This window comes from Aulonocara stuartgranti (assembly GCF_965226115.1).
Source record: "Aulonocara stuartgranti genome assembly, chromosome: 9".
Classification (NCBI taxonomy): Eukaryota; Metazoa; Chordata; class Actinopteri; order Cichliformes; family Cichlidae; genus Aulonocara; species Aulonocara stuartgranti.
The window spans coordinates 14,854,400-14,873,955 of NC_138960.1; the positions used below are offsets into that span (position 1 = coordinate 14,854,400).

General features: G+C 42.4%; 2 protein-coding genes across 2 annotated transcripts; one reads left to right on the forward strand and one right to left on the reverse strand.

Moving 5' to 3' along the window:
* The first annotated feature begins 537 nt into the window (after positions 1 to 537).
* emc9 (ER membrane protein complex subunit 9) lies at positions 538 to 3,201 on the forward strand. The gene is made up of 6 exons (XM_082547643.1): positions 538 to 715; positions 957 to 1,159; positions 1,387 to 1,463; positions 1,902 to 1,971; positions 2,136 to 2,230; positions 2,382 to 3,201. The coding sequence occupies exons 2-6, from the start codon at positions 965 to 967 to the stop codon at positions 2,560 to 2,562; spliced, it is 618 nt and encodes a 205-aa protein (XP_082403769.1). The 5' UTR covers positions 538 to 715; positions 957 to 964; the 3' UTR covers positions 2,563 to 3,201.
* irf9 (interferon regulatory factor 9) lies at positions 2,627 to 18,607 on the reverse strand. Its single transcript, XM_082547642.1, has 10 exons — positions 18,502 to 18,607; positions 17,976 to 18,051; positions 17,123 to 17,245; positions 16,853 to 17,033; positions 9,489 to 9,619; positions 9,115 to 9,181; positions 7,888 to 7,947; positions 7,363 to 7,752; positions 6,013 to 6,128; positions 2,627 to 5,307 (listed from the first exon to the last, which is right to left on the reverse strand). The coding sequence occupies exons 2-10, from the start codon at positions 18,030 to 18,032 to the stop codon at positions 5,164 to 5,166; spliced, it is 1,269 nt and encodes a 422-aa protein (XP_082403768.1). The 5' UTR covers positions 18,033 to 18,051; positions 18,502 to 18,607; the 3' UTR covers positions 2,627 to 5,163.
* Positions 18,608 to 19,556: the final 949 nt, after the last annotated feature.

Genomic DNA, 19,556 nt, shown 5'->3' on the forward strand with positions numbered 1-19,556 from the left:
GGTGATTCCTAAAGAGCTACTAGCCAGCATCTGGCCTTTGACTTGATCCACTGTTCAATAAAACCTTATCACAAATAGTCTCAGTGGAAGAGCATCTGTCAAGAAGCCATCGTTGACAGGGAAAGGCTGGGTTATGAATGTAACATTTATTTAAAATATTTAATTCAAATTTGAGTTTTCAGAGTGGGTTTGTTTTATGTTTTGTTGTTTTCTCAGAACCAGAATCTTTGTCATTGTAGCAATGAAACTACAATAACAAAGTAGTTTTATTAGACTAAATAGAGGTGCAGTTCTGTCAGTGCAAAAGAAGTCAGTCACACAAATTAAGTCATGTATATTTTATACTTGATATAGCTTTACTTTTCTTTACACACACACACCTATTTTTTTTATCCCCTCGGTCATCCTCTTCAGTAGAGGGCGCACTACCGCAAAGCGTACACATAGTCGTGTTTACGTTGAACTCCTGACGAAATGATTGGCATCTTTTATCTCGAACCGCATTACAAAGCCTTTATCTCTTAGCCAATCAGGTAATTACATTTAAGACGTGTAGGCGGGACCAAAAGCTGCCGTTCAGACGCTCTTCATGTATCTGTCAAGTGAATTGGGTCTGTTTTTTTAAAAGCTCGTGTCAACAGTTGCGTGCAAAGCTTAATTTGATATTTCCAGTTTGAAGCTGTAGATTTTGGTGTTTACTGATATTCCCATTCAGGTAAGGCGGAATTAAATTCTCTGCTTGGTTAGCTTGGATGCTAATGCTCATTCACAGTGTGGCCGGTTGGCAGCTCATTGAGCAACAAGCCACTTGCGGACGTTTTTCCTTCTGATTTTCGATAAATTCAGCGACATTATTAACGGCAGCCCTTTGTTATGTGTCTCATCAGTGCTTCTCCCGCTAGCCTCGGTCCTCTGAGGCAAGTTTTCAGTGCTTCTGTGCTCTTATCTCCCCGCAGCGGACACCATGGGTGAGGTGGAGCTGTCCTGTCGCGCTTACGTGAAGATGTACCTGCACGCCTGCCTCTTTCCGCGCTGTAGCATCAATGGCCTGCTGTTGTCGTCCAGCCCGACAGGTGGCGCTGTTTGCGTGACTGACTGTGTCCCGCTGCTCCACTCCCACCTGCCCCTGGCTCCTATCACCCAGCTGGCCCTTACACAGGTGCTCACAGGTGTTTTTCTGCCCTCACAATTTTGTTTAATAGCACCACAGTCTGGAGCTCTGATCCCGAAGAAGACCTTAAAGACTCCTCGTGATTGTTTATTGTGAAGGCATAAAACCCTGCAGTCAGATATTCTGGACCAAGCTACCAAGTTATTAAGAATTTATAACTTGCATCAGCATTAAATGAAGTTTAAAAGTGGCGGTGGGTGCTCTCCTCCTTCCAGGTGGATGTTTGGTGTTCACAGACTCAGCAGAGGATAGTGGGATATTACCAAGCCAACGCCTGCGTGTCTGATAACAAGTGGGTTTCCAGAGCTTCGTGTCACTAAAGAGGTTTTCATTTGAACCCTGTTTTTTGTTTTGAGATGCGGCAAAGCTGCACATTTAGCCTTTCGTACCTCATGCAGTAACACTTTACAGCTCAGCACATCTGTCTAGATGGGAAAACCAGCATGAAAAGGTTATTAAATAAAAACTAAAACAAGATGTAAAAAGACATTTTAGTTAAAATTAAAAAAAATCTGAAACCTCTCTGTTCAGAAAAGAGATTAAAGGGTTACCTTTTGTCAGTTTTCAAGCAGTAAAGTTAGCTTTGGAATGAATAAACTGGATCTTCACACATATCAAAATGATATTCTCAAGAAAAATATGCCATCCTTCTGTAACTTTGCGGCTTTGGCGGAGGCGTGTGGTCTCAGGAATTTCTGTTTAACATGTTTTTATGTTTTCTGCTCGGCAGCCCGACACCGTGTGCGCTGAAGGTCGCCGATAAGATTGCAGAGCAGTTTGACAATCCAGTTTTATTAATGGTAAGAAAAACAGAAGTAAAATTGTTTTATCGGCTGTCTCTTACCTGCTGGTTTAACCTGGACATATTTCTATTGCTGGTAAGCAGGCTTTCAGAAATAAGTTAAGCTTAGCTGTGCTGTCTGTTTAATAAAGTAGTTCAGGATGATTTTTTTTTTTCTTACAGCTCGATGGCAGTAAGATGTCTCCAGACTACCGGGTTCCTCCCATCGTGTTGTACGAGCGCAAAGACTCAAGATGGATACTCAAAGACAAACACACGTAAGAGCATGAATGACCATATCCCAGCAAACTGCACGTTTATGTGGGACACGCTGTGAAAGCTGAGCAGCACGTCTGTTTTTTATTTTTGCGCCTGAATTCTGTCTGAAAACTACACTCACCTGTTCCTTTTTTCCTCTGTCCTGTTCAGGATAATGCTGAGACAGTGGGAGGAGACTCGGGCCATAGCGAGCCAGATGATGGAGTCAGGTGATCACACGCTATTGGTGGATTTTGACAGCCACCTGGACGACATCACAAAAGACTGGACCAATCAGAAACTTAACACCAAGATAGAGGAGCTCGCCTCGCCGGCCAACGGAAACATCTAGACTGAAGAGTAGCATCACTTTTTCTGCACAAATGTGATTTTTACAGAACAACGCACACTCGACACCGAGTTTAAGGAGACGTTTATTTTTTTCCGAGTGAACAAGAACATATATGCATAAATAACAATATTTACATCTCACTAGTTTCCCGCCCACCCCAGAGTGTGCCTTGTGGTCCATCCCAATACCCTGCTCATTTAAAGGACACTTCCACCTTGAAGTCCTCCTCTAACACTACTACAACATATAGATATGTTCCCCCTCTTTCCCTTAGTTTATGCATTAGTATGATTCCAGCAAACTATACATGAAACAGGATGGACAAAAGGACAAAAATGCCTTACAATACTAAAATCCTGCAGTAAATACCAAGCTAGATGAAGCTCAAAATATTTGTTTTTCATTAGGTTTGATTTAAAAGGAACTCTCAAGTTTGTGGTTTTGACTTTGGGAAGACTTAAAGTAATATATTAAAAATAAAATGGGGGCGGGGAGGGGGGTACATCCACCCTTTAACACCGTGCAGATGTGTTTGTTATGACTTCAATGCCTCGTGTGGGCACAAGAACTGGTTAAATAGAGTTGTGACATTACAAATATAACAGTTGACCATTCAAATAAACTCCCTGTCAAAGTTTATACTGTTTAGTGTCTTTATTCTGTGTTGTTACCTTAAATCCTCAATTAAAGCGTGTTTTTGCAGCTGTTCTTGTTATTTGCTGTTCAGCAAATACCTGCCAAGCTTCTGCAGCAGGTGCTACAAAAATAACATGAGTCTAGAGGAAATTTCTTCTAAATCATTTTAACTTCAGGAAAGAGGAACAATGTGTTGCAAGTTTGGGAAACCTGCCTTACAACGTGTCAAACTGAGGCTGCCTTACACTCTCAATAAGCCAAATATTCAGAGCTTCTCCTCCCTGTGTTCACTGCAGAACTTTTGTATTGAAATGTGTGTTTTGTTCGTCCTTCACAAACCCCCAAAGAAAAGCTGAAAGTTTAACTGTTAACAGGCATTTAAAATGAATACAACGGTGCAGCTGTCTAACAGCGCACAGTCCTGTAAATCGGGAAAGTTTCTCACTGTAAATGGTTAAAAAATAAATGCGCTGAATGTGATATTCCTGACTGACCTGCTCCAGGGTGACACGCTCCTCCTTTCTCATCTCCAGTTTCAGTTTTTGTCTATTAAAAGATGACCATTTAAGACACATTTGTAAAAAATGTTTTTAACTACAAAACCCTAATGGTATAAAGGACACATCTGCACTGGATCTGAAAAGACTTGACGGCAATATAGTAAAGATAAAGGTGCTTTACAAAATAGTCTACTGAACTACTGCAGGCTATTATGATGCTTTTTTCCCCTTTGATTGTACAGTGAAACTTCTATCTAGTCCTGTGGTGTGAACAATTTTCATCAACACAACTTAAGCAGCGTCTACAGTACTAAATGGCTCCACCCCCAATCCCTAACCAAAACAATAGACTTATAATATCTAAAATGACCCAATAGTTAATGAGAGGAATTTACAGGAAGATGATTGCTCAGCTCTGATCGGCATGCTGCTTACATCACATTCTGAGATGCACGATGAATATAAAAAGCTTCCAAGTGTTGGCTTACATGTAGTGTTACCAGTACACTAACTAATATCTAAAATGAAAAAGAAGGTGCACCCCAAAACTGATATTAAAGGGGACCTATTAATGCTTATTTCCAACTCTGTTTTTACTCCGGGAGCTTTGCATGATTCACAGTTCAAAATAAGTCCTATTTGTTTTACAGGACGTCTTGCAGCATCGTCAAAAGGTGCAGTTCCTTTAATGGCCACTTGAGGCTGCTGGTTACAAAAGGGAGTCAATCCCCGTGTTAAAATTCTCAGCTTTACGCCACCTGAAAGCATAAAAACAGCCTGAGACAAAAAGTATTTTAGTCTGAATGGAAAGTTTCTCCTGTAAACGCGATCTTTTGTTCTCTTAGCATTTTTAGCATTGTTGATGCTATTGTCTGATAAAGAATACAGCCTGTTGTGAGGCACAAGTCTGTGCTACGGTTTTAGTCACTCCACCCTCTTATCCAAATGCTCCTCCCTCTTCAAGCCAGCTTTTTTTCTGATTGGCTGCCCCTCTTAAACAGCCCTCACTGGAAACAGGAGCTGCAGGTTCCTGTTTGCAGTTAGGGCTGTTTCTGTGCTAACGGTCAAAACTATGTGTGTAATATGACAGTATTGGGTAAATCTACTCTTGTTTGAACCTGAGTTTGTCAAACTTTTTTCATATGGGTTTTGACCACTGTGGCAAAAAATAAGGAAAAGCAGAATAGGTCCCCTTTATATTAGTTCACCATTTGATTTCCTATTTCTCTTAAATGCTATGCATCCGTTTCTGTGCAACGTGTTTGGGCAATATGAAAAAAAAACAAACAATTACCACAGAAAATAACTGCAGGTTCCTGTTTTGTTGTCTTATTATAATCTGTCTTAATTAGAATAATAAAAGAAAAAAATCCTTCTAGCTGTCGGATTTATAATAAGGGGGAAATGTGTCTTATTTTTCAAATGCCACCCATCAAAGTGCTTAGAAAGTCCCGCAGCCGATGCTCTAGTTGGTTGGCGAAGGCACCGTGACGAGGTTCAGGGTTATTTCTCCCAGCGGGGACTGGCTGGCCAGAGACTGCAGGATGGTGATGGATTCAAAGATGGACTGAGCGTTCTGTACCTGCTGTTCTTCCCACGGTAGAGTGATCTGCAGAGGAAAGAGCAGTAAAGGCAGTTTTTACCATTTACTGAAATCAGACGGACTGAGCGTTCTGGACCTGCCGTTGTTCCCATCGTAAAGTAATCTGTAGAGGAGAGAGTAGTGAAGGTAGTTTTTGTTAGTTACTCAGATCTCCTGTATTGGAGCTGCGGATTTCTCCACATTTAAAGGTCCCTAAAAATTAATTTTAAAACTGTTTTTAACGCTTCCATTTCAGCTGATTGGCTTCCCCTCACAAGCAGAAGGTTTGAACAGCATGTGGGGGGGGGGGGGGTTTCTATGCCTGATATAACCAGTTATGAGGGCTAGCCCCTGTCTGACATCACAAAGAGCCAAAAATGGGGCATTCAGAGCAGTGTGAACCCTGAGCTTTTGGATGAGGAGTGTGCAAGTCCACTTTAACGAATCACAAAAAGGAGAGCAGGGAAGAGGGCACCAGTTAAGCACAAGTTGTTACAGAAGAATAAATAAGTTAGGTGTCACTAAAATCACATGTGAGTAACAATCCCAGCACCTGAAGGGTGATTTAAAAGAATCTCATGTAGAAAAATGAATACTGGTGACAATTAAAGGACAAAGAAAGGAAACTTTTCTCTAGTTACAGTTTTCAATAATCCAGTGTGTGGTTTACCTGAAATTCCCTGGAAAATCCCCACCACAGAAAAAACATACTGCTGAGTGTGTGTGGTTTACCTGAACAATGATCAGCTTTTGGAAAGGGTCCTCTGAGTCACTCAGCTCTTCTCCAAAACACAGGGTGAAGCCACACTGGGGAGGCTCGCCGCCATTTGTACGGAAGTAGTCCAACTCTGATGATTGAGGAGGGAAGGGGCGGGCGTTTATTAGCGCTTCATGTAAGTTATCAGCTCAGGGCAAAAAACAGCCCTACACTGAATCTTTGCTCATGACATTTAAAATCAAAATTCCAGTTGGACAATTTCAACCAAAGACTAAAGTTTTTTGAAGATTGGACCTTATTATCATGAAAACTCTCTAAAATTAAAAAATAACATGCACTTAACATTGATTTTTCAGTCTTAAACAGCGCTGCCAGATGTATAATGAACATGCGTATTGTGTTTCCAAGTGTGGGAGGATTGATTGCCTGCTACGGTAAAGAAAGAGCTGAGAATGAAGGGAAAGCAGCTTATTTACTGCTCGACCTGCATTCCTACCCGCACCTATCGCTACGAGCTGGCTTCATCTGAGTTATTTGGGAGACGCGTATTCCCAGTGACGTACCAGCCTGTAACACCGTTCAGGAGCAGCTCTCCACTTCACGTTGCTGAAAACTGCACTATTTTTAAATGTTTTTATTTTTTTCCTGTAGTCAGGTCAAGCTGCACAGAGCAGGTAAGGAACGCGACAAGTCAAACACAGAACTGAATTAGCAGCTTTTCAAAATAAAAGATCCTGAACACCCTTAGTTTAAGAACAAAGTGTGTTGGAGACACGTAAACGGTGTTCTCCTGGAGTCAGACTAAAGCTGCTGCTGGGTATGGCATGTGTCCAATTGGGAGGATGACATGCTGCAGAGATTATGTGCATCTGCTGTGTTTGAAAGGCTTCTGCATTTCCTCAAAGGAGAGCTGGACGCGGGCATCTCTGGTTAGACTGCTGCCCAGACAAGCACCAGGCAACGGTTTTATCCAATAACACGAAATAAGGCAATTTGATAGCAGTGTTATTATCGATCGTGAGCTAACCATGTCAGCAGTGCATTAGAGCAAAATGATCCTGGATGTCCCGTCAATTATCCAATCACAGCTGCAGACTGGCGCCAAACCATGTTTTGGTGGCAAAAACACACTTAGTTCATAAAACAGTGATGGCAATGAGTCTGTGATACTTCAGTTAATAAACACTAATTCTAAAGACAGATTTTGATTAAAGTCCTGGTGAGTCCTTTTTTCCTGCAGAGTACATATTAGCTTCACTGCGCAGACATTCAAGCTCTTGCTGTGATAACATCTGTGTGATAATTTGTTCTGCAGCATCTGGCAGGGCTGTTAACAAATATCAACACGCTCATTTCTGACTTACGTTGCTTGAAGATTTCTTTATTGAAAAGGAGCACCGGCTCTGTGTTCCTCTCCATCTTGTGCAGGTCCGGCATGGTCGTGTGCGGCCCCGTCCAGAAGACCCGCCCCTGGCAGAACCTCTTGCCGTAAACTCCCTGCGGAGTGGAGGTCAGCACCACCCCTTTCTCCATGAAGGGGAGCAGGGTGAAGAGGGCCTGCAGCTCCGGACCGGCCGGCAACGTGGAGGGCGGCTCGGGTAGCGGGATGCGTGGGAACCTGGCTTTCAGGACGAGTGGCGTGGGGGGAATAGGCGAGGAGGGCAGGTACATTATCCGCACATCGGTGCCCTGAATCTGACGTTTGAGCACCTGCTGTCCTAAATAGTAAACTGCCACACTGAAGGAGTCCTGGGCTGTAGAGATGGAGACAGAGGAGTCGTTATCTTCTCGAGCCAACAACACTCAGTGCTTTCACAGCAGGTCGTGACTGGGTTCATGACTCTGAACCCAGCATATCACAGCCTGCTCAGCTGTAAATGCTTTATTACCTCCTACGGGAGCGGTCACACTCTCCTCAATCCGCACGTCCAACCTGATCTCATCGACCGCTGAAGGGACATAAAACAGTTACATCAGCGGCTTCTTTTGGTCGCCTGTGAGTTTGATTTGTTAGTTGAAATGTAAACACATGATGAAATAAGAACACAAGGTTACACTGCAGTAATCCATTTGCTTCACAATGTGCGTGTGTAGGCTTGTATGTTACTTCTTTGTAAAGTTTGTTTAGTTTTTACTGCCTTAACCCTCTCGAGGCAGGCGTTGCCGATTTGCAACAGTTACAAACTAACAACCTGATTACCCCACGCACATATTTTATGAGGTTTTTTTACTCAGAAGTACCACTGCAGGACTTAGCAACAAAAGAGTTCATCTGAGCCTGAGAGGGTTAAGGAACAGCAGACCTACACAGGATTTTATGTTTTTAGTTTTAAGCACACTGACACCTGTATACGTGCTACATGTGGCGTATAAATAAAATCGCCCGACCCAAGGTCAGCGATTAGATTTCTCCTCGGACATGACCTGATTTCAGAGGCAGCGACAGACCTGCTCGTCCTCGAAGTGCAAATATGATTTTTACAAAGCAAAGACTGTGACTGCAGCCTCACAGGATCACAGGAAAACACGGACTCAGACAGAAAGGAAATTTGTCCCTTTGGCTTAACTTTTAGATCCTCCGTCAAACTCAAAGCAAAGTTTTCTTAACGTGTGAAATATGGAAACTTATTTCCACCAGTGAAAAAAAACTTTAAACCAATTTCTGTCGTTCGTAAGTCAAAGTTTCACGTTGTTATGTCTCTCAAACTACTGATGAAATTACTTGAAACTGAGGAAAGAACTTGAAATTCGAAAATCTAAATTTTAGGTTATTGAGTGGACTCAATAACCTAAAATTTTGATTTACGAATGACAAAAAAATACCTTTTTTCCAGTGGTGTAAACAAGTTTCTGAGATACTATTTGTGTGGGCTACAGACGAAGCCTTCAACTGTGTGAAATGGAGAATGAACTCATTGTTTACATTTGAGGAAGCCAGAGATCACGATTCAAATGGATCTTTTAGATCTTTTTAGATGGAAAAGAGAACAAATGTGAGGGGAAATCATAGGATACTCCTCGCATCGCTAACTCTATACATATGAAAAAATCCCGATTACGAAGAAGTAATTAGAAGTAATCAGAAGTAATCAGATTACAAAGACAGTTAAACTCACAGTCCGTCTGAATGAAGGTGGGGCACTGAGTGGGCTCCTCCGTCTGGACCGTGCTTTCCTCGACATACTGAGAATCAGACAAAAAAAAAATGTAATCAGTATTTATGAACTTCAGTTCGGTTCACTTCAATTATGTTGTTTATGCTGCGCAGCTTTTAAGTCACTGTTAATTTGCCTCTCAGATGCTCAGATTAGCTGAGCTCCAGCAGGCAGGAAGGAGTCATTACACCAACATCTATAATTCAAACTACACAGAAATGGCAAACAGCGTTTGATACTGCAGGGCTTCGAGATGCTATCAGATGCTCTCCTATCTCGGAGCAAACATTGAGGCTAAAATGACTCGGCATACGCCCCACATCCTATAAACCCACCAGCTGAGACGTGGCTTCTTCCCTCTTTATCTGTTTGTCATCACTGGCGGCGTCGCTGTCTGAATCGCTTCTCCTCCTTTTCGACCTCCTGGAGGCTTTTTCTCTGCTCTTCTTTTCAGGCACCACCACACCTAAACGCACACAGAGGAAACACTCGTGAAGCAGCTGAAAACAACCGGCTGTTTTTACTTTTGAGTCGTTTTAGTGCTCTTCGGCCCCATTGCTTCCACGAGAATTTGACTCATTTGGCAAAATAAAAAGTCTTTGATTAAATGTCCTCACTAGAACTAGCACACAAACAGCTCTGCAGATGTTTATTCTATTTTCCATGTAATTACCAAAATAATAGCCAAAGATAAACTCCGTCAGGCTCCGTCATGTTTGTACTTTGACCTCTGAATGGTGATGCACAGACAGTTTATTTTTATAGCAGCTTTAAAATACGACAATAATGCAAAGTGAGTCGCACTGGTCTTCTGCAGCCCTTTAAGCGCACCACGAAATTAGTTTTACAAAGTCTCATGCTGAGAAAATGAAGAAAAGATACAGAACAGATGGATTTACTGACATTTAAATCAGTTAAATGTGTTTTTGTCAGTACTTCCCCATGCTATCTCACCAGAGTGCCACCTTAATTGATGGGGAAGCGTTCGATGGTTTGAGCTTCCCAAATGTCGGGCTTTGTTTTTCCACTGGTCCTAGTGCCGTGAAGTGAATATTTAGAGATTTTATAAGCGAAAAAGTGTAATGATCAAATGATTACTCTTAAGTTATGAATCACTGGCTCCGGTCATTGCATGCATGAGCATAATGTACATAACTGTGGCTACAACAGGCTGCAGGAAGAGCCAATACAGGGAGAAGCCTTATTTTAGTAGCTCTGTAGATGAAAATGAAGAAAAAATGTACACCTCCTTAAATGCCAGGATGCACATTTAACATAAAATGTTATTTAGCCTAAATCCTGCAAGGCTGTGATTGACACTTTATATGAGAGCGCTGCCACATGTGGTTGGCACCCTACAGCAGGGGTCTCCAACTCCAGCCCTCGAGAGCTACTGTCCTGCAGCTTTCAGACACATCCTTGTTCCGACACACCAGAATCAAACGAATGGCTTGTTATCAGGCCTTTGCCAAACTTGTTGGCTGAAGAGGTAATCCAACCAATTGATTCAGCTGTGTTGCAGTAAGGATGCATCTAAAAGCTGCAGGACAGTAGCTCTCGAGGGCTGGAGTTTGACACCTCAGCCCTAAAGCATGATGATAAATCTCTATAAATAACTGGGGGCTTTTATTTTGGAAATCTCACATATTTCCTGAGGACTGTGCAGTATATTGATTGGTGCCGTTCTGCCTGAAGAACTTTCTACTACATCGTTTCACACAAGTGCTTTTTTTGATGCCTCAGACGCCTCTTAATCCTTCGCTGCATCGACCCGACACGTGGTTACATTCCTATCAAAGTGTGCATCAGGTTACGCGTAGATTGCCCACTGAAGCCTAATTCAGGAATCAAGTGTGAGTGTATCACCCCAGATGACTTTGACATGCAGCCTGGAGGACCCATAATTGCAGACCTCCCAAATAACAGAGATACCCACTGTGCCTGCTGAGCCCCAGCTGCTCATGTCTCTTTTTGTAAATCTCAGGGACCAACCAGTTTATCGCCTGACAAACTGACCATTTATCGAAAACATCTGTGAGCAGCAGCCCTGATAGCAGTAACCGAATCAGTATTTAGCAGCGCGGTGGCCGGATACTGTGTGGAATTTGCATGTTTCTGACAGCGATGCTCTAGTTTCTCCTGCTATCAAAATGAAATACGCGAAGTTAACGCACCTTATCCTGACCCGGAGCAATCTTACAAAACAGATGTAAATTCAAAGTGCTTTAACTTGCTGATTAAATGAAGGTTAAAGAAAGTAAAAATAACTAATCTGAACCTGGTTAAGCAGCAGAGGACATGTTTAAACAGTTAAAATATATAACTAATAACTTTAAGGTCAAGTATGAATTGTATAAAAGAAGTCAGACATCTGGAAAGAAAGTTACTGATAATTTTTTTTGGCTTAAAATCAAAAGCAGATGTTTTAAAATATATTTATCATTTTTTTAAAGAAACGATAAGACACAGCAGAACTACACGCAATGATTAAAAGAGGAACTTCTTTCTAAGTATTTTCCTTCTCCATCCATCTCTGTCATGTCTCTGATTTATAGGCTTTTATTAAAATGTGTTTAATAATGTCTGTTTCTCTGTTTTAACATGTGACTGATTGTGTTGCATGTCTTGTTTACTTTTTAAGACTTTCCAGTGATTAAAATAAAATCTAAAGTAAAGAAAAGTTGAAAAAAAGTAACTTAAAAACAGATAAAGTTCACGCAAAGACCAAAGTGCAGGAGATTATCAGAAGAAAAGATGGTCATAAATCCAGACTAGAATCCAGGTATTTCTCCCTGGAAACAGACAAACATCTGCAACACAACGAGAGCAGAGGGCACGGCAGAGCTTTAAATACCCTTCGGCCTACATTTAACATATTTGTTTGGCACTTTTATGACATTAGACAGGCAAAGCAGCAGAAAATAGGTCAAGAGTCAGCGGGTCCAAAAGCCACTTAAAAAAAAAGGTGTGAGAGAAATAAACAGCGAGAGGGCTTAACGCTGCAGAAAAGGTGGAAGTGGTGATCAGACTAACCGTGCGCTAATAGAGAAGAAAGTTCACCAGTTTCTGCAGGTACATTGTGCAACATTTACTCTGCAACACCTAACGCAGCTAAACCTCCATTTTCTCATCTACTGTTCATCTACTGTGGCCAGCACCCACAGCAGATAAACACTCCGATTAAAACCACGTTTATATGTCATATGTGTACAATCATTTCTCTGATGTAAATAAAGGTTATTCTAATTATTTTAGTGAATCAAACCTTTAAAAATGGAGAACAATGTCGACCACAACAACAAAGAAAACCTATATACATACATTTGATTACCCTTCCTTCAGTTCTTGCTTAGGTTTGCTTCGGTGTCACTCATTCTGACATTTAAAATTATATTATATTAATTTTTTTCTGCTAGTTTAAAAAAGTCTTGCAGGGACGAGCAACTAAAACCAGCTGAAAACGAAAGGCTGTTTTTGCAGCACATTTAACATTAAGTTCGCTGGCTGCCGCTGATAAACTTAGAGTATTTCTGATGGTCTGTGACGTCCTGCTGACAGATTAAATATTCAACTCTCTCAAACAGAGGAGCTATTAAGCTATAAACCCGGCATCAGCTTTCAGCAGCGGCGATGCCAGCCCTGCTAACAGTCGGGCAAAACTGTAAACACGTTACCATCAGCCGTGGGAAACTTTTAGATCCAATTTTTCAGTTCGTTCACGTTAATTATGGAGTTTGTAGTTAGTGATGGTGGGCTTCTGGGTGTTCCTAATATTCTGACCGGTTCATGTATAATAGTAATAGTTTAATCCAGTATTTATGAGGTGTTATGATGATAAAGAAAAGCTGAAAAGAATAAGTCTTTGTAAAAGCAGAATTGATGGCAGAGCTGTTAGTAACTGTAGCTTTCAGAATAAAAGCTACAAAGCTCCTCCACATTAAGAGCAGAAGAAACTGACTAACTGCATTTACAAAAAGTGAGAGGAAACTAGTTTTAGTTCATCTTTCCTTAATCTTCACACGATCTCTGAGATGTAACCAACCAATCAACGCGCTGGATCTGTGCGCCTGCAGCCTGAAGAGACAGACGCAGTCGTCATGTGCTTCCTGAGGTTTCTGTTTCTCAGAAAAAGAGCTGCTGCATTTTGAGACATCGCCGGCCTGCAGTTGCTCATCTCACCCTACACTTTAATGAGCATGCACAGGCGTGGCAAAGCACGTGAACTGTTTTTGCTTCTGAATCAATAACTGGAACAGTTTTAAGTGGCAGCCAGGCAAACATCCACTGTTGCGTTAAATGCAACAGACTGTTGTGAAAGTGTATTGCAAACAGAATGGGTTTGTAGGTTAACCCCCATCATGACTAAATACGAACCCCGAGGAGCTACAAGTATTCCCAAACTACCTGCTTTAAATGAGTTCACCAGTCTGACTCAGAGAGGTCAGGATTAAGTCAGTTTATTTTTTGGCTGTTAAAGTGACGCAAAGACTGTTGCTCATTATCTTGAGATAAAAATCCAACCTGGCAGATGGAAGCTGACCATGTGACTGTGTGAGTGAGTGCAGGTCTGCCCTACATTACAACTGAAATATCAGTTTACCTGCCACGATCATCACAGGCTGGTACTATGTAGCAGGAGTTGAGGCTCATCGTGCTAACTTTGTGTTTAACCCTGGATGTGCATTCTTATAAGGGTGGGTCACGTCTTTTTGGCTCAGTTACATTAAATGAAAATAGGACAGGAACATCGTGGCTGGGAAAAATCGGTGGTTGCCAGGCGATTGCACTGAATTTTTTTGCATCTGGCATCTGCTCACCAGAGGTTCCAATAACCTTAACCTCTGGGATTTTAATAACTGTGATAACAAGGCGATTACACAGATCACCTGGTGGGAGGCAACCTGTCTCCAAACAAACAGTCCAACTGACTGCAATCACTGTGGAACAGCTGGTTTTCCATGCGATCACCGTCTTAATGTATAAACACAGACAGACGTGCTGCAATCAGACCGAGTCAGTCTGGACCAATGAGGGCAAATTATTTGTTACATGACTCTTTGCAAGAGAGGAAATAATTGCACACAATAACACAGATATTGTGTGTAAATGCCAACTTGACCCCATTCAGTTGTAAACTGATTGCAGACTGACTTCATCACCCACTGACTCAAGTGGTTGCAGATACTTCAAAGCAGTGAGATTGCATATCTGCATATCTGCAATCTCACTGCAACCTTCTTATTTGTGGGACTCCAACATTACCGGGCCACAGTGCCATGCTAACATATGCTGCAAACCACACCTGCTCCAGATAAGAGAACAATGCATACCGGCGCCCACCACTTAGTGACCTAACAATTCTCCGAAAAAGGGTCACCACTTCCTGTGTGTAGGTAGAGAGTCTGTAGTCTTAAGACTCTTAAGACTCTGATGGCTCAGAGATTATATCAAATACACAAGGTTTATACTAAATCAAGGAGCCTAAGCTGCATGCTAGCTGATCTTGTATAAAATTTTCAACAATTCTGAAAAAACTATAAAACTATCTTACATGCTCTACAGAAATACCTTCACCAAACCTTCACATTGATTTAGGAGTAGTTTAGATCTATTCTTCATCATCGAGCAGGGATACCAAGAACTTTGACATTCAACATTTTTGCCAGCTTTTCCAGTCTTACTAACCTTTTAAAGCACATATACAAGACTTTTTAACACTACACTCTTTCTCTCACGCACACTCCCAGCCTGCTTCATTGCTTTCGGGCTGTATTGTCTTAAACCTACTGAGAGTTTTTAAATATTGTACTTTGTCCTTGGTTTCGTAAAACAAGGCAGGGGTATAATTTATGGTGCTGCTTTGAATTCCCGCCACAAAGGGTCCTTGTGCGCTGGTGTGCCTGCATTGTTCTGCCATCAGGAGTGAAACCGGGCTGCTCGTGTTAGACTGTGAGCTAATAAATCTTAAACAGCAGTTATTTTGAATGAAATACAGATGTCTTGAGATGGAAGACATCTGAGCCAGTGAAGTGGGAACACCAACTATCAGAGCTCTTACAGAAAAACGTCCCATTTCTACCCTGGCAGAAGATATCATGGTTACATTATTGAATTATTACATTATTAGGACTGAGCAGCTCCCTCTGCAGCTGGATCCTTAGCTTCCTGTCTGACAGACGCCAGGTGGTCAGACTGGGCAGCATCACCTCATCCCCCATCACACTGAACACTGGTGCTCCACAGGGGTGTGTACTGAGCCCTCTCCTGTACTCACTCTACACCTACGACTGCACAGCCACTAACAGCTCCAACATCATTGTGAAGTTTGCGGACGACACTACAGTGGTGGGTCTTATCACCAATGGTGATGAGACGGCTTACAGGGAGGAGGTCAGCGCCCTGACCCACTGGTGTCAAGACAACCATCTCACCCTCAACGTCGCAAAGACAAAGGAGTTGATAGTGGACTTCCGGAGGTGCAGAGAAGTACACACCCCCATCACCATCAACGGCGCTGCTGTGGAGAGAGTGAGCAGCTTCCGTTTCCTTGGCGTACACCTGGCTGAGGATCTTACGTGGTCAGTACACACAAACAAAACAGTGAAGAAGGCGCAGCAGCGCCTCTTCTTTCTCAGGAGACTGAAAAGATTCGGCATGAGCCCCCGCATCCTCAGGACCTTCTATCGCTGTGCCATTGAGAGCATCCTCACTGGATGCATCACCACCTGGTATGGCAACAGCACCGCCTACAACTGCAAAGCTCTCCAGCGAGTAGTGCGGTGCTCTGAACGGATAATTGGAGGTGAGCTTCCCTCCCTCCAAGACATCTACAGGAAGCGGTGCCTGAGGAAAGCGGGGAGGATCATCAAGGACTCCAGTCACCCCAGCCATAAACTGTTCAGACTGCTTCCATCAGGAAGGAGGTTCTGCAGCATCCGGTCCCGTACCAGCAGACTGAGAGACAGCTTTTTCCATCAGGCCATCAGACTGCTGAACACGTCATAGACACCTCAGCTTCACTACTGGAACTTCAACATTATGCACTCCACACTGTATATAAATGCCACTTGTTTTGCACATATTCAACTCTGTATATTTTATATATTTTATTATTATTATTATTATTATTATTTTATTTTTTTACTATTTAATTTGTAAAAATGTGTATACACACACACACACACACACACACACGTAGGAAAATATTTAGTATACACATCCAGAAATGCATACACTATTATATATTGTACATATATTTATTAGTTTCAGGTTGGCCATTCTTGTATTTTGCTCGTTTGTGTTGTTGTGTTTGCACATCTCTGTTGCTTGTGGGGCTCACACACAAGAATTTCACTCGCATGTGCTGTGCCAGTGTGCCTGCACATGTGATGTGACAATAAAAAGTGATTTGATTTGATTTGATTTGAATTCAGCATCTTTACACTGCACATTCGGGCCTCGCCTGGTCTTCACATGTATGTTTTTGTAATTGCTGTCACATGTCTGTCCTGCCTCCTGTGCCCTCATGTGACCCACTGGGAAGTTTTGGGTTGACTTAACCACCTTCGTGTGACCACGAGACTGATTTTGTCATCGAGGTTATCAGGTCTGAGGTAAGTCAAATGCTTTGCTGCTGAGGTATAACTAAGTCGTACTACGACCTAGCCAGAGCATGCTGAGTAGGTACGTCAAGCCTCACCTTGCTCGCTGATGGGGACCAGGCGGTACACCTTGTACGGTTCTGAGATGTCCAGCTGGGCTCGGTCCATCACCTCCTTAAACTCAGGACTCTTGTTGAGGGCGCAGCGCAGACGGGTCTTCCAAGCGGCCGGGTTGTCCTGGCCCCCGTCTGTCAGCTTCCCCTTGAACTCTGCCCACGCCTGGGGAGGACAGCGATGGCGATCTCAGAGATTTAAAGCACACAAGATTTGTGGCATTTAAAGCAAATCTTGAGAATTTCAAGAGCTACCTTGAAGATCGCGGCGTCTTCGTCTTTGCGGAAGTCCTGTTTCCCCGCGTGCTTCCAGGGGATGCGGAACATGGTTTTGGCCTCGTCATCCCACACCAGCCCCGGATATTTCCCACTGCTGACCTGAAACAAACCAAAAAACACAGCGACGTTAGAGAAGCTTATAGTTTTCCTGAATTTCACCTAAAGCTGAATAACTGCAGACATAAATCAGGGCTGCTAACCAGCCACCTCTTCTGCATGTCTTTGTAGAAAAAACAGTGAAGTTTGCACTTGCACTGATTTCACTTATATATGTCAGAAAACAAGAAAAAGCAGAACACATTCACATAATTGGAGCAATATCTGTTTATTTCTTAACCAACTAATCTAAAAAAATATAAACTTGATGAAAGTGCAGCTGAGCTCAACTTCAGCTGATATCACTTCTACACTATACACAGAATTTTGTGGCCTAAAGTCAAAATCAGCTATTTCCTGATATTCAGTTTATGACTTTAGTTCATTTTCAAGGGTTTAAACTGTTTTGTAAAAATAAAAAGTAGCAATAAGCACCTATAACACATTTATATGATAGTAGAAACAGAAAAGTGCATTTTTCCACAGCTGACCTACAATTTGCTTAAGCAGATTATGCAATTGCAGCTGATTTTCTAACAAGAGAAAAGTTAAACTTTTGCTGGTGTCATTTTCAGCCCCATAGTTATGAATATATGTTTGTTAGTGACCTCTCAATCACCCTTTTTCTCTTCCCGTTTCCCTTCCCCCCCACCCCACTCTTTCATTTGTCCTTACCCTCTCCCTGCCTCCCTCTCACACTCATGCACACACACACATACACAGCCACACACACCTGCTCGACGATCCAGGAGCGCAGTCTGCGAGTGGAGCGCATTCTCCCAGCTGCCATCGCTGCTTCTTTAAAAATGCTGAAAACACCGCAAAGTTTCAGGGTCAGCGGCAAAACATCAACACAAACAACTACGATCAACTGCCCCGACATGCCCTCTTACACCCACCCCGCCTCACATTTTTTAATAATAGCACAGCTTCACTCTGGGCACATCAAAAACATCCAATATTAGACATAAGAAATGTGTAAAAATATGAATAAACGTCGATTTGCTTTCGCGTAAAAAGCCAAGTTCAAGCCTCGTGTTCAAGCCGGGTCTTTAAACAGAGTCGACACACATTAAAAAAGAAAAGAAAAGAAAGACAGACAAAAACTTTCTAAATTTAGGTCTTTTTTAAATGGAGTCTGGTCTGGAAACAACAAAGCAGCTGCAAACATCCTCCCACCGCCGCATGTTATATTTATAAAAAATCAAATATAGACGCTAAGGTGTTAAATTAAGGAAGTTGATTTAAGTTTCGTTTACCTCGGTCGTGTTTCCTCCGCGGTGCCTGCGGACTGACTGTCTTCTCCTCTTTAGTTCTGCGGCTCAGTCTATGAAGGCGCTCCTTTTCCCCGAAGTCACGTGGTTTTAGAGAAAGGCTCTGCTAGCCTGACACCAGGGGGCGAAAGTGAGCACACACAGAGACAGTCAGGTCCCTGAGTATGTGCACAGTGGAGATGTGACTGAATGACTGAAGTGCAGACTTTCACCTTTCATTCAAGGGGATTGTAATAAATATTCCATTACCTGTTTAGGAATGACATTCAAAGGCTCTAAAATAATTGGACGATAAGTAAGAAGCAGATTCATGGCCAGGTAAGGCCTGGTTCCTCATTGCTGCATGACAAATAAAGCAGATATATGAGCTGGAAATGAACTAACCAGCCAGGAACACGCAAATATCCAATCAGCCAATCACGTGGCAGCAGCTCGGTGCATTTGGGCATGTGGACACAGCCAAGACAACCTGCTGAAGTTCAAACCAAGCATCAGATCAATAAAGAAAGGTGATTTAAGTGACTTTGAATGTGGCATGATAGTTAGCGTGAGTATTTCAGAAACTGCTCATGTGATGGGATTTTATCACATAACCATCTCTAGTGCTTACAGAAAATGATCCAAAGAAGGGAAAATATCCAGTGGGCAGCAGTTATCTGGATGAAAATGTTATGTTTATGACAGACGTAACACACCATGTCACAAATGTCAGATCATCTCAAGCTGGTTTCTTGAACATGACAATGAGTTCACTCTACCCAGTGACCTCCACATGCACCAGACCTCAGTCCATTAGAGCAACTCTGGTATGTGGTGGAACAGGAGATTCACATCACAGCAGCCTAGAAAGCTGCAGCTGCTGTGATGCTATCTTGTCAATAAGGGCTAAAGTCTCTGAAGCATGTTTCCAGCAAGTTGTTGAATCTAAACCATGAAAAAGCAAGTATTAGCAAATTACTGGCAAGTTGTACTTAATAAAATGTCCAGTGAGTGTATATTTAGATTGATGTTTGTGTAACTTGTCCAGACAGTCAAACAGT